This window comes from Theropithecus gelada, chromosome 12 (assembly GCF_003255815.1).
Source record: "Theropithecus gelada isolate Dixy chromosome 12, Tgel_1.0, whole genome shotgun sequence".
In the NCBI taxonomy this organism is placed as follows: Eukaryota; Metazoa; Chordata; class Mammalia; order Primates; family Cercopithecidae; genus Theropithecus; species Theropithecus gelada.
In genome coordinates, this window is record NC_037680.1 from 20,354,567 (window position 1) to 20,370,685 (window position 16,119).

A 16,119-nucleotide genomic window follows, 5' to 3' on the forward strand; every position below is an offset into this window, starting at 1 on the left:
AGGAGTCAGGTGTAGTAAATGAGTGAGAAGAATGCGGAATAGGTATCTAAGTCAAACATGTACGAATGGCAAGGGCTGTTTGGAAGTGGAAAGAGCATGAATGTTCAAAGGCATCATTCATGTCTGGCACCATTTTAATCTGGCTGACTTCTGTGATTATGAGGCATCTAGCGTTGCCCTTATTTTCCAGAACATCTGAACTTTCATGTGCAATTTTCAGATTTTTAAATGTTGTTTTAAAATGACATGATGACATGAGTCAAATGAATATGCGAGTTTGGCCTCCCTGTGGTCAGATTATGCAGTCTCCGAGTCTGCTAAACACTTGATAATAAATGTTTTTATAACATTGGTATTATGCACAAAGCAAACAACAAACTAAAATCCAATTCCCAAATGTACCTGAAAAGTCAATGAGCCTCTTCAGGATAAGACTAAGTGGGCTCTGCAGACTTGAGTTTCAGTCCCAATTCTATTACTAAGAGGATGTGTGGACTTAAGTCAATTAACTATCAGAATCTCATTTTTGTCATTAAGATTTTAAACAATTCTCTCTAAGAATTCTTCCAAATTTAAGATTCTAAGGTAAAGGTGATAATATTAGAGTAAAGATTTGAAATAATCAGCAAAGCACTAATTTCTTTGGAAAGTATTCTATTTATTAGTGGCTTTGGCAATGCAGCTGTTCTCTGAATACACACACACACACACACGCACACAGAAGAAAAGAGAGAGGCAGAGAGAGAGAGACATATGCTATATTATAGATTAGAAATATTATATGTAGAGATAGATATAGATAGATTATAAGTATCACATAAAACAATGCATATAACTTTGTGGATATGTTCTATATACATGTTAATATATGTATAATTGGAGTCAACTCCACTGGAAGGATATGGAGGATATCCTAATATGGATATCCATATGGAAGGATATCCTAAAATTCTTCAGTATGGAAGAAGGGAGTCATTTTGTATGATAAACATTTGCTATAAAGCATTCACAAAAGCAAGAATCCAGACATGGAAAATAAATCAACATTTATGTTCATTATTACATTATTATTGCTATGGGTAAAATGGCAGCTGCCAGAATACCAATGCAAAAATTATAAAGAACATTACATGATTAATAATTGTTAACCTAACATAGTTAATAACACATGTCTACTAGACTGCAGCTATATAACAGCCGTAAAACATATAGGAAGCTAAAATAATTAGATCAATGTGTTATTGGTTAACCCAAACATTTCCCACTGTGGACATTTCTCAAGTTTGAAATTACTCAAAAAAACTGAAATTTGATTTTCATAAACTTATAATAATGTTTGTGGTTGGCGGGCAACTTTTAAATCTCAAGAAAGAAAAGTTAATATAAACACTGTGGAGCACATGGTATGTGCTCAAAGATGTCTTCTTACGTTTCTGTTAACTAAGCCTCTATAAACCACATTTGATAGAGTTATATGTTTTACTTACCTTTACAGCTTCTCCCATCTTCTTTTATTTCGAATCCATTCTCACAGTAACATCTTGTACTATTTCCGACCATTGTACATTTATACTGACAATTCAACTGTTGGCAATTGGATAACAGTTCTGTAGAAGAAAAACAAATATATTCTCTATATTTAGCTGTATATGTAAATATTGTTTCTATTTCTCAGTGCACAATCCTTACAATATAGTCTTGATTGTTCTCCCAGAAAGTTTATATGATTGGTCTAGAAAAAAAAATGTCTAAAATATGTTAGTTTACATTTGCTTGAATTACTGTAAATAAAATTTTAGATCAATCTGTTTGGTCTCCAGCTTTTTAGCTTATTACTGTGTTCATAGCCACAAAATCTTTCAAATTTTGGTAAATTAAATTATTTCAAGAGGAAAGATGACAACTCAGCGGTTGATTTTGCCATCTATGTCTTTCCTATCTGACACATCAATTGATTTTCTATCTTTTGAGAGCTTGTTTTGATTTACCAACCCATGTGCAACCTTCATAGCAATCAATGTGAATATAGTTCATCTCAATATTTTATTTTTCATTGGTAGAAAAATGTTAGAGAAATACTGAACATAATATATTTCATTATATCTGAACCATTTTAGAGAAAAGACATGATTAAAGCAAAAGTTAGCAAACCTTCAGAGCAAATTAGGATTGAATATGATAAAAGCATGAAATAGAGATGAAGTGACAGGAGCACATTTATTACACAAATAAATTCTAACAGAAATAAGATTCACTAAACTAGATAAATATTGGATAGAAGCATGACTATCTGAAAATAGGGGTATAAATGGACTGTTACAAAAATATTGTTTTTACCCTTTTCCCCAGGAAGGCAAATAAGGGTTTCGAAGATTAAAGTTAAATGATTCAAAATACATTGATATGTGCCACAAGTTTAGCTGGTGCTACAGAAATAAAATGAAATTATATTTTTTTAAAAAAAGTCCAATATGTAAAAGAATACCTGAAACATTCTGAACTGAACATTGGGCATTGTATTATAAACTTAATTATCTATAGTATTTCCTTAGTTCAATTACTGTTCAGCATTCTCATACAATTATTTCACACATCTTCTCTTCTTTTTTTTTTTTTTTTTAAATTATACTTTAAGTTCTAGGGTACATGTGGATAACGTGCAGGTTTGTTACATATGTATACCTGTGCCATGTTGGTGTGCTGCACCCACCAACTCGTCAGCACCCATCAACTCGTCATTTACATCAGGTATAACTCCCAGTGCAATCCCTCCCCCCTCCCCCCTCCCCATGATAGGCCCCGGTGTGTGATGTTCCCCTTCCCGAGTCCAAGTGATCTCATTGTTCAGTTCCCACTTATGAGTGAGAACATGTGGTGTTTGGTTTTCTGTTCTTGCGATAGTTTGCTGAGAATGATGGTTTCCAGCTGCATCCATGTCCCTACAAAGGACACAAACTCATCCTTTTTTATGGCTGCATAGTATTCCATGGTGTATATGTGCCACATTTTCTTAATCCAGTCTGTCACTGATGGACATTTGGGTTGATTCCAAGTCTTTGCTATTGTGAATAGTGCCGCAATAAATATACGTGTGCATGTGTCTTTATAGCAGCATGATTTACAATCCTTTGGGTATACACCCAGTAATGGGATGGCTGGGTCATATGGTACATCTAGTTCTAGATCCTTGAGGAATCACCATACTGTTTTCCATAATGGTTGAACTAGTTTACAATCCCACCAACAGTGTAAAAGTGTTCCTATTTCTCCACATCCTCTCCAGCACCTGTTGTTTTCTGACTTTTTAATGATCGCCATTCTAACTGGTGTGAGATGGTATCTCATTGTGGTTTTGATTTGCATTTCTCTGATGGCCAGTGATGATGAGTATTTTTTCATGTGTCTGTTGGCTGTATGAATGTCTTCTTTTGAGAAATGTCTGTTTATATCCTTTGCCCACTTTTCGATGGGGTTGTTTGTTTTTTTTCTTGTAAATTTGTTTGAGTTATTTGTAGGTTCTGGATATTAGCCCTTTGTCAGATGAGTAGATTGCAAACATTTTCTCCCATTCTCTAGGTTGCCTGTTCACTCTGATGGTAGTTTCTTTTGCTGTGCAGAAGCTCTTTAGTTTCATTAGATCCCATTTGTCAATTTTGGCTTTTGTTGCCGTTGCTTTTGGTGTTTTAGACATGAAGTCCTTGCCCATGCCTATGTCCTGAATGGTATTACCTAGGTTTTCTTCTAGGGTTTTTATGGTATTAGGTCTAACATTTAAGTCTCTAATCTATCTTGAATTAATTTTCATATAAGAAGTAAGGAAAGGATCCAGTTTCAGCTTTCTACTTATGGCTAGCCAATTTTCCCAGCACCATTTATTAAATAGGGAATCCTTTCCCCATTTCTTGTTTCTCTCAGGTTTGTCAAAGATCAGATGGCTGTAGATGTGTGGTATTATTTCTGAGGACTCTGTTCTGTTCCATTGGTCTATATCTCTGTTTTGGTACCAGTACCATGTTGTTTTGGTTACTGTAGCCTTGTAGTATAGTTTGAAGTGAGGTAGCGTGATGCCTCCAGCTTTGTTATTTTGACTTAGGATTGTTTTGGCAATGCGGGCTCTTTTTTGGTTCCATATGAACTTTAAAGCAGTTTTTTCCAATTCTGTGAAGAAACTCATTGATAGCTTGATGGAGATGGCATTGAATCTATAAATAACCTTGGGCAGTATGGCCATTTTCACGATATTGATTCTTCCTATCCATGAGCATGGTATGTTCTTCCATTTGTTTGTGTCCTCTTTTATTTAATGAGCAGTGGTTTGCAGTTCTCCTTCTGCAAACCTCCTTCCTAATATGCTCTCATATATGATGATCTTGCTTCTTACCTCTTTGAGAAAACTTAAGCAATCAGAAGAGATTTTCCAACTTTATACTCCATTTCTACCCACATCTGCATATACTGCTTCTCCTTGGATTTCACAGCTCGTTGAACTCATAATCAAAGCTCCCACCTAACATGCTATGCAAAAATCCCATCCCCTCTCACCTACTCAAGGATATCACTTCAGCAGTGCTACACTTTATGTATTCAAAATTGACTTGAATCAAGTCAAAATTGACTTGAATCTATATGCTATTTTAATTCAATATTTATTGAGTACACAGTCAATGCTAATCACTCTGCTACAGTTCCACAGATGAAAATTCATTAAAAAAAATATTTACAATATGAGTGTGGAAGTGAGTGGAATTACGTAGACAGAATAACAATGTAAAACAGTATTTATAAATCATAGTAGCAAAACACATATGCTAAATAAAAGTACAAGTGGTAGGATTTAGAAAGAGAAAGATTCATCTAGAAGCTGAATATGCATGAGGATATCTGAGAAAGAGTTGTAGAAGTTGAATTTGAGTTGAGACTTAAAAGTATAAGAGTTCTGATAGACAAAATTAATGAGAATGTAGCCTAGGTAAAAAAGACAATATGAAGAAGTAAATAGAAAGAACTGAACCGAAAGCATACAAGAAATAAAGGCAACAATAAAGAATTCTGCATTGCTAACCTACAATGCTTGATATGGTTAAAAAAAAAAGAGAGAGAGACTGGTATTGTTGTTTGGAGCCAGATCAAAGTTAAGTAATTCATGGATTAAGTAGAATTTTCTGTTTAGGCAACAGGAGACATAGCTGGTTATTAACGACAGTAGGGATACATTCTGACTTGTATTGTTCAAAAGTATCTAACAGTAGAGAGAAAGATAGCAAAGGAAACAAAGCTATCTAAGTGACTAGGAATGGCAAAATAATAAATGAAGACTATGAATGTTTGCCTAGAAAGATGGCCAAAAACTTGGTGAAAGCATAATGATACTAAATGAGTAGTAGTAATAAAATGAATTAAGTACAACAGAAGTACCACAAGTTTGGGAAGAAGATATTATTTGTCTTTGATTATACTTAGTTTAAAATATTGGCAACAAATAGCCAGGGAGAAAGTGAGAATTTGGGTCTATCTTTGAAGAGAAGTCTGTAGTGGAGACATCAGTCTGGAAGTCACAAGCATAAAGTTGGTCACTGAAACCTAAAGAATAAAGAAGCATTCCCTTAAAAAGAATGTTTGGGATACAAATAAAAAACCCAGAGAACTTCTTCATGTGAAAATCAAACAGAAGAGGTATCAGCGATAAGAACCACCACCAAGAAAAACTGTGAAATAATAAAGTACATAGGTGAAGAACCTAGAAAGTCTCACAAAATCTAAGGAAGAAGAGTAGTCTACAGAAGCAAGCAGGGAAATCAATGTTAAATTCATTGAGAAATAAACATGGATGAAGCCAGTAAAGTGCACTAGTCTTCCTAATAGGATCTATTGAGGGTGTTAAAAAACATTTGAGTGGAGCAGTGAAGACAAAGGTGAATATAATTAGGGGTTGGAACAGAAAGAGGAAACAGGAAAGGTTTCTCACAGAAAATAGATTCGGTTATAGTATATAAAGAATGAGGGTAGAGATTTGATCTAATTCATTTAGTCTCTACCTTAATGCAGGTGTATTCACACAGTGAGTCAAATTTATTATTTTCCCATGTAATCCCTGGAGCCCAGTTGCACCTTTTCACTGTGTCAATCCAAAGTAGAAAGTCCAAATACTATGGATCCCATCTTTCTACTCTCTTTATTTGACATCTCTGGAAGATGGAGAGTGAACACTGAAAAGAGGGGGGTAGTGATATGGAGAGCTAAGAAATGCAAAACGGGGGAAAAAATCATCTGAAAGACCAGACCTCGAACATGGTTCTGAGGGTTAGGAGGAGATCTGTTAGTTGAAAATAGCAAAATATACAAAGTCAAGTTAGCTTTTAGTTTGTTAGACTTATCCTGCATGAGGATTTGTATATATGCAGAGTAATGAAAAGGAGATGATTAAACAGTTTATTATATTAGGTGAAATGGTAAATACTGATTCTGCTAACAGATCATGAAGAACCATGAAGAACTTACAATATGAACACTAAAATTTAAAATTTGGCAGACTGTGAAAGCAATACTAATTATTATAGTTATCTATTTGAACTGCTGAGCGTTTATGCTTCATTGCATGCAACACTATAATGACTATGAACATAGTTAAAAGCATATCAGATTAATTTTGTTAGAAAACTTATTTGAATACAGCAAAAAAATTTTGTACTTGAACCATTAGTCTTCACCCAGTGACTTTAGTGAAGCATAGCCATTGGCTTATGTAACATTATCATTAGTTTGGAAATTAGACTGAAGTAGGAAGACCACTCGTATCTTAGGGAAGCAAATAAGCAAGTGAGAACACAGACATGTAAACACGGTATCTGATCTATATTCCTCAGCATTATCATAAAATAAAGCTATCTTTTTGATTAAAAGAGAGAAGCTGTCACCGGGCGTGGTGGCTCATGCCTATACTCCCAGCACTTTGGGAGGCTGAGACAGGTGGATCACAAGGTAAAGAGATGGAGACCATCCTCCCCAACATGGTGAAACCCCATCTCTACTAAAAATACAAAAAAGTTAGCTGGGCATGGTGGTGTGCGCCTGTAGTCCCAGCTACTTAGGAGGCTGAAGCAGGAGAATCGCTTGAACCCAGGAGGCAGAGGTTGCAGTGAGCTGAGATAGTGCCACTGCACTCCAGCCTGGCAACAGTGTGAGACTCTGTCTCAAAAATAAATAAATAAAAAGAGAGAAGCTGTCATTTCACAAATCAAAACCAATCCAATTGATGAAGATTCCCCTGACACAGATCTACTTTGTTCCGTTTTTAAGGGATCTTTTTATGACCTTGATATGATTTGGCTCTGCATTCCCAGCCAAATCTCATGTTGAATTTTAATCCCCAGTGTTGGCGTAGAAACCTGGAGGGAGGTGATTGGACATGCGGGCAGGTTTTTCCCTTGCTGTTCTCATGATAATGAGTGAGTTATCATGAGATCTGATTGTTTGAAAGTGTGTAGCACATCCCCCTTCACTCTCTCTTCCTCTTGCTCTGTCCAGGTAAGACGTGCCTCCTTCCTCTTTGGTTTCCACCATGATTGTAAGTTTCCTGAGGCCTCTTCAGCCATGCTTCCTGTACAGCATGGCTGTGAGAACTGTGAGCCAATTAAACCTGTTTCTTTATAAATTACCCAGTCTCAGGTAGTTCTTTATTGCAATGTGAGAATGGACTAATGTGGCCCTTATCAAAGTTGTAAAGGAGGAAATGTTGCAAAAGAGATTGTTATTAAAATATGAATATACCTTCTCTATAAAATGCAAGGTAACAGTTTTCAAGTAGTGGGTAGCTTTGAGACATCAAAACTTCTAAGTCACTTGATTTAGAAATAGTCAAGAAATAGGTATCAATGTATTACTAAGAAGTAGTAAGAGGGAGTCTAACAGGATAAAAATTAATTCATAGTAAAACTGAAATTTATTTCACCACTTATCTTGTTTTCTGAATGGTGGTAGAATATTATGTTGAGGCTTTGGTCTCTGCAACAAGAGTGCTTTACCTCCAACTCTTTTAGTAATTTCAGGCTATGTGAGTGTGGCAGAGAATAGTTAAATGTGCATCAATCTTGTTTCCTCTTTCTAGGTAAATAAAAAGATGACATTCCCCAGTTGTCTTCCAGTTAGATTGGAGCCATATTTGTGTCTTCTAGCCAATATAATGTAGAGAGTAATTGGTGTGTGCCACTCCTTGACCTGATGCTTACAGCATCCTGACAACCTTCTACTCTCTGTACACTTATCAGCCATCTGGGCACAGGGGATCCATCAGACTCCTCACCCCTTGGGATGGCAGAAGCCCAAAATGGAAAGAGCCTGAAACAGCACCTGGGAAGTCAATCACTGATAATCCAACTGGACTGTGATATCAGGGAAAAAATGGGTTATTATTGTATTGAGTCCTGAGATATCAAGGTTATTTGTTACATATGAGTGGTGATGGGTACATGACTAAAGCTCTCATTGCACGCTTTTCCTCATCCCCAAAATGGGGATAATAATAGAAACTACCTCATCAGGTTGTTGGGAGGCTTAAATGAGGTGATATAAAGTTCTTAAAATATTGCTGACACATAGTAACTATTTTTATTATCATAATATTTTTTATCATTTTATCATTTAAGCTTAATCATCCGTTTAGTACAACAGAATTTCTATTGTTATCCTGTCATAATGTATATACACTGTAAGCAATTTGGTGTTGTTTATTTTCATATTAGAAGGGTTTTCTCTTTCTTGCTTTTATTTTTGGGTGGTACATGACTCAGTTGTAGTTTTGTCATCTCTTGATGTCTCCTGGAGAAGTTTTTCATTTGTTTGTTTGGTAAGTTCTCTAATTCACCTGAAAGCACAATCTCCAACAGATAGGGAAACACTCATCATAAGAAATAAGGATTTTCTACATTGACCTTTTGTTTCTATAAAATATAAATATCACCCTCTGAAGCAATGTACATCCACATTGAATTTGCTACCTAATCATCGATCAATTTACAATTTAGACAAGCAATTTTTATGAAATATACTAATTTGCATAGCTTTTAGGGGCTGTTTTGCTTTGTAACATCATTGGGATTTAGGATGCATTTTCACAAATGTGTGCAAGTATATGATTTAGGAAACACATGTAAATAAATCATGCTGACCTCCCTTAGAGTGAAAACAGGACAATAGAGAAAGGTGATTAGAAGTTGGCAACCAGTTTGCAACCATTACAAGTTATTACCAATAGAGGTCTTTTTTCCTCATTAGTTTTGTTTACATAAATAGCTCTAAACCAAACAACCAGTTTGCTATCTTATTTGTATAGCTATCGGATCAACCATTGTATAGTCAATAGCATTATGCTGCTGCCTTTGTGATCTATAGTCAAATAACTCACATTGATCATGTATTGGACTTAGCAAGACAGTGCAAACATGGCTGTGCTATTTTATTTATATGTTTCCAGGTTATGTTTCAGAGAGTAAATTAGAACTTTCAGAAATCCTTTAGAAATACAAAATTGTATAAACACCTTTCCATACACATAAGTTATCTGAGATATCATTTTACAAAATGGGATGATATTTCATTCTAAATTTTAGTAATAAAATTGCTTCTTAAATTAGACATGTACAAAAATGCCTTTTAACCAACAACTAGAACCACAGTAATGAGGAAAATCTTACTCTTTCCCTATGTGGCACATTAAAAAAACAAGAACTTCACTCACTTTTTATGCTTGAAGATTGAAAAGCTGACACAGCTACTTACCATGCCAGACAGCCCCTCTTGTCAGCAGGACATATGCTTGACATTTTTAGAATGGTGATAATTTGTGTCACATCATTCATCCTCTTACCCCTGTTTCTTTGGCCTAGTAAAATGCAGTGTGAGCTGGTTTGCAGAGATTAGGCTGTTGCTTATGGCTGCTTATGTGAATTTCTTCAGAATCGTTTGCTTAGTGCTAGACTACTTACTGGCCTCAAAGTTTCAGTGTGTTCTCTTACAAGAAGATAGAGCAGTGAGGCAATGCTTTTTTATTGCATTTTTGCTCTATTTTTGGTATTTTAATGAAGTCCATATTTTAAATTCATCAAAATTCATTCTTTCTCATGTACAGTCTGCAAGTTTTGATAAATGTGTATTGTCGTTTAACCAATATCATTCATAAGATATAGAACAGGATCATTATCCCAAAATATCCCCTTTGCACCTCTACAGTCAACCCATTGCCCTGCTGACAATTTTGGTGATCACTGATTGGTTTTTATCTCAATGGTTTTGTCTTTTCCAGTATGTCATATACATGAAATAATCCAGGGTTTAGTATTTTTAGTCTGACATCTTTTATTTAGCATAATGTAATTGAGATTCATCTATATTATTATTAGTATTAGATAGTTCATCTATATTATTGTTAGTATTAGGTAGTTCTCTCTTTTTGATTACTGATTAATAATCCATTGTATGAACATACCTTACTTTGTTCATTGATTTCACAAGTAACATACAATTGAGTTGTTTCCAGTTTGGGGTTACGATGCATTAAGTCTCTATAAATATTTATATACAGCTTTTGTGTAAATATAGGTTATCATTTTACTTGCATAAATATGGGATTGCTGGGTTATGTGGTAAGTGGATATTTTACTTTTTGATAAATTATCAAACTATTTTCCAAAGTGTCTGCATTCTTTTATAATCCTACCACCAATATATCAATCTTCCAGCTACTCTGCCTTCTCCCCTGCAGTTGGTATTTTCAGCTTTTAATTTAATTTTATTTTTAGGCATTTGCGTATATACATAGTGGTAGCTATTGTACAATTATTTTAATTTGCATTTTCTAATTATTATTGATTTTTTTCATTGTGCTTATTGGCTAGTCATACATGGTATCTGCAGAGAAATTCTGTTCAATCTTCTGACAACTGTTATTAGGTTGTTTTCTTATTATTGAGCTTTGGGAGAGAGAGAGAGACGGAGCGTGTGTGTGTGCGTGCATGTGTGAGCATATGTATGTATTCTGGATACAAGTCTGTTATCAGATATATGATTTGTATATCATTTCTCCTAGTCTATAATTTCTCTTTGCATTCTCTTATTACTGCTTTTCAAATAACAGAATTTCAAAGAAAAAAATCTTACATTTGATAAAATCAAATCTCAATATATTCTTTCATAAATCCTGCTTTGGGAGTTATATCTAAGAAATCTATTACTGACTCAATTTAGCCTATACTTCTTCTAGAAATTTTAAAGTTTTAGATTTGTAGTTTATTTTTGCTTAATTTCCATATAGGTTACAAGGTATGACTCAAGGTTGATCATTTTGCACACAAATGTTAAATTGTTCCAGTACTATTTGTTGAGATTACTCACATTTCTCCATTGAATTATCTTTGTACCTCCGTCAAAAATGAATTGACCAAGTATCTACGGGTATATTTTTGTACCCTTATGTTTTGTTAATCTGTACGCCTGTCCTTTCTATAAATTATGCTATTTTGATGACAGTAAATCTTGAAATCTTGTAGCATAAATTTTAATGCTTTGTTCTTTTATTTTTTAGATTCCTTTAGATTCTAGGTCCTTTTTATTTCCATGTAAATTTTAGAAATAGCTTTTCAGTGCCTAAAGAATCCTACTAGGATATTAATTGGAATTATGTTAAATTAATAAACTGGGGGATACTGACATTTTAACTACTGAGTCTTCTAATTCACAAATATGGTAGGTATATATGCATTTATTTTATTTTATTTTTTTTTTTAATTTTCATGAGCTCCCAGCATATAGCTCTTCTACATATGTTGTTCAATTTATATCTGTCTCATAGGTTTGATGCTATTTTACATGGTATTATTTACTGTAATTTTCTATTATCCCTTGCTAGCAATCAATCAAATATGATTAATTTTTATATGTTAAACTTGTATCATATGACCTTGCTAAACAGTCAGAGGAAACTAAAAAGAAACAAATCACAAATACCAAATTAGAAATCTATCAAATTATAAACATCAGCAAGGCAGCAGAGGATATCACCACAAACCCTATAGAGTTAAAGGATAACAAAAGAAAACTATGAACAACTCTATGCCCATATTGACAACTTAGATGAAATAGACAAGTTCCTTCAAAGATACAAACTTCCAAAGCTCACTCAAGAAGAAACATATAATCTGAATATCCCTATATATATAGAGAAGAATTGAATTTGTGATTTAAAAACTTTCCCACACAAAAAAGCTAGGCCTAGGTAGCTTCCTTGAAGATTCTACCAAATGTTTAGGGAAGAAATAAAACTAATTCTGCATAAGCCCTTCTAAAAACAGAAGTTTTCCAACTAATTTATGAAGCTGGAATTACCCTAATCCAAAAATCATGCAAATAAATTAAAGAAAAAAATGTAGAACAACATTCCTTATGAATATAGATGCAAAATTACTAACAACTAAAATCCAGCAAAATATAAAAGGATAATATATCATGATGATGCCAGGCTAGTTTTGCATTTAAGAATCAATTAATCCAGGTCACCCTATCTGTACAGTAAGGGGAAAAATACCCTATCATTTCAATAGATGCCCAAAAAGCATTTAACAAAAAAGCAATACCCATTCATTATTTAAAATACAACCCTTGGCAATATAATAATAGAGGACAATTTCTTCAACCTAATGAATGATTTTGTTCCCAAAACACGAACATATCATAACAGAAGTAGTATAACTTATCCCACCATTTCTATTCAATAATATACTGAAGTTTGTAACCAGTGCATTAAGGGGCTTTAACAAAGGTTAGGAACACAAATTAAAAAGACTGAAATAAGTAAAACGGTTTCTGTTTGTAAACAACAATTGTCTACATAGAAAATTGTTTTTAAAACTATCAAAAACCCACCAGAACTAGTAAGCAATTATATTGAAAATTTATTTAATAAATGGGACTGACAACATTGTCACTTCATAATTTTCATTTTGCCGATTAATATTTCATAAGATTTTACAACTATTTCAAAAAGAAAAAGCAAAATTTTCTATAATTTAGATGTAATAAGGTGGAAGTTGTGGACCAACCATGTGGTCTGAGAAAATATTACATGGACTGAGGTGCCGGTATTTACTTACTATTTTATTTTATTGAGTCAGAGTCGTACTCTGTCATCCAGGCTGGAGTGCAACAGCTCCATCTCCACTCACTTCAACCTCGCCTCCCACGTTCAAGCAATTCTGCCTCAGCCTCCTGAGTCGCTAGGACCACAGATGCCCGGCATCACACCCGGCTAATTTTTGTATTTTTAGTAGAGATGGGGTTCCACCATGTTGGCCAGACTGGTCTTGAACTCCTGACCTCAAGTGATCCACCTGCCTTGGCCTCCCAAAGAGCTGGGATTACAGGCGTGAGCCACCGCACCCTGCCAAGTCAAGTCTGAGGTTTATATTATAAGACTGTATATGGTTTGGGGGTTTTGTTTTTTAAAGTTATGAGGCTATTTGCTTTTGTCCTAGACTAACTACGTGGCTGCGCCTGGTCACGCCTTGGGAGGCTGAGGCTATGGAGTTCCACCCATCAACCTTGGAAGAGCTGTCTTGGAGGCAGGCAGCGCCAGAGCCCCACATACCACCGGACCTGAACCTAGAGCAAGCCTGGGCAGGGCACTGGATAACTTTCCTGTGCTGAGCCGCTGCTCCTGCTAATGTCTTCAGTTCTACAGGAGCTCTGCTATGCGCTGGCTGCTGCACTGCACCTCCATCGGGCACCGAGCCCTCCCCGGAGATGAGAGGGGCCACAAACTCTCTCGAGACTACCATGTCTGGGAATCAATGGCTGAAACTACAAACAGGCTCCAATCACCTCAAGATGACGCAGATGCTACCAGTGGAGGGGTCCAAAGTGGCCTGAGTCAGCGTTGGAGATACCAGCGCCTACAGAAGTGGAAGGACACACATCCAGGGCGCCCTCTACAGTCCAGGCCTCCCAGGAAGATGCTGAAAACCCCAGATGCCGTCAGGAAGCAACCAGAAAGGAGAGTAACCCAAACCTGTCTCCTGGACTTCAGCACGATCCACTTCAACTGCTGCTCTGGAAGGAGCCCAAGGCACCCCAGTTCAGGCCCTCATGCTGTCCCTGAGGACTTTTGCAACTAGAACTGTACCCTGCACGCATAAGAGCCTTGAGGTGTATGCTGTGGAGATCATTCGTTATTAATTTGTTCTTTCTCTCCTCAACGTCCTAAACAATTTTCATTCAGAAAAACTCTTCATGTAATGAGTAATACGAAATGAGTAATAGGCAATGTAGAACTCTTCCTTTAGATCTACTCAAAATTGCTGTGTTTCTTCCACTTCAATAAAACCTTTCCCTTAGTCTCAAAAAAAAGTAATGAGGTGTGTGTGTGTGTGTGTGTACTCAATACATGTATATCTCCCCATCCTTTTTAATAGCTGCATATTGTTCCATTTTATGAATGATGAGTAATTTAATTAACCAATTCTTTGCTGAAACACATTTAGTTTGTATGGTAAATACAGCTATCTGTTAAAAAAGTGTTTGTGCTCTCCCTTGCATACGGCAGAATTGTTTCTGAGAAGTGACTATCCAGCCAGAGACTCTACGTCCTACCTCTCCTTTAGTCGGGTTAGGGCCATAAAACAGGTTCTCACCAATAGAACATGAGTGGAAGTGATATGCATAACTTCTGTGTCAGGGAGAGTAAGAATATGCATGTTTGGCCGGGCGCAGTGGCTGACGCCTGTAATCCCAACACTTGGGGAGACTGAGTCGGGTGGATCACAAGGTCGGGAGATAGAGACCATCCTGGCTAACACAGTGAAACCCCGTCTTTACTAAATGTACAAAAAATTAGCCGGGGGTGGTGTCGGGTGCCTGTAAACTCAGCGACACCAGAGGCTGAGGCAGGAGAATGGCATGAACCCGAGAGGTGAGCTTGCAGTGAGCCAAGATCGCACCACTGCACTCCAGCCTGGATGACAGAGTGAGACTCCATCTCAAAAAAAAAAAAAAAAAATTATATATATATATTTATATATGCATGTTTTCTCCACACTCATATTCTCTTCTTCTCGTCTGGAAATTCCAATTTACTTTTAAGATTTTCATGCTGTTTCCTAATATATTTCTCTGTAATACAATTCTGATGTATGCCACCAGGTATGCTTTGAAATGTATAAATTAAACAAAAACCAAAGTAACAATTTTCTAAAAAAATCTGAGAGTGTACCACATCAATGCTAAGAGACTTTCTCATTTTATGTTATGCCTGCAAGTTAAGAATCACTCAGAGAAAGAGCCTCAACCACCTCAACTCATTGGTGAACACTGGATTTAAAAAATTGCTTCTTTTGAATCTCTAAATATAATCATTTTTAGTAACTTTGCAACTTTAGATTCTGATTTGTTTAGAAACATTTTATTGTAGATTTTATTACACAGATAATTAAAATATAGCTACAAAGCCATAATCAAATCTGAAGAGAGATTAATTTATTTGACAAATTATAAAATAAAAAATGGCTGGTTTATTCATTAACACAATTTGCTTAAAAAGTATAATCTTTAAGTACAACTTATTACTGGGAATATTGTATGAGGAAAAATGTTTACTTTAGCATAATCTATAAAAAGATACGAGAAGATAACATAAAGCGAAATGTGCTTGTGTGAGGTTCTCTTTTTAGACTAATTATATGAGGACAATGACATTTCATAGAAATTGTGTGAGATTTAAACACAGTAATTCAGTAGAAGTACTTAATTTGGCACATTATAAACACCTGCTGTAGGCTGGCAATTATATTATTATTATAATCACAACCAAAGGAATTCAGTGATTTTAATTTCCATGTTTTCTTTGAATCAAATAATAAACTAAGACACAATGGTAGCTCCAAGTGTGTTCCAGATCCTAAAGTAGAAGACATAGTTCTATTTGTACTATCTCCTACTACAGGTATAATCAGCTGTTATACCACAGGTATAACAGGCAAGTTTCTTAAACTTTCTGAGCTTTAGATTCTGACCTGGCAAATGTCTTGATATGTTTATATGAATATTAAAAAATATAAGGAGTGAAGATATACTCTATAA

The 16,119-nt window shown here is 35.4% G+C and overlaps 1 protein-coding gene across 1 annotated transcript in view; it reads right to left on the reverse strand.

The window, feature by feature from the left end:
• LRP1B (LDL receptor related protein 1B) overlaps positions 1-16,119 on the reverse strand; it is a 1,963,100-nt gene that overhangs the window by 1,053,643 nt on the left and 893,338 nt on the right. The window contains exon 4 of the mRNA XM_025404289.1: positions 1,488-1,607. Within this exon, the coding sequence (XP_025260074.1) occupies positions 1,488-1,607 (120 nt within the window). The remainder of the gene's footprint in view (positions 1-1,487; positions 1,608-16,119) is intronic.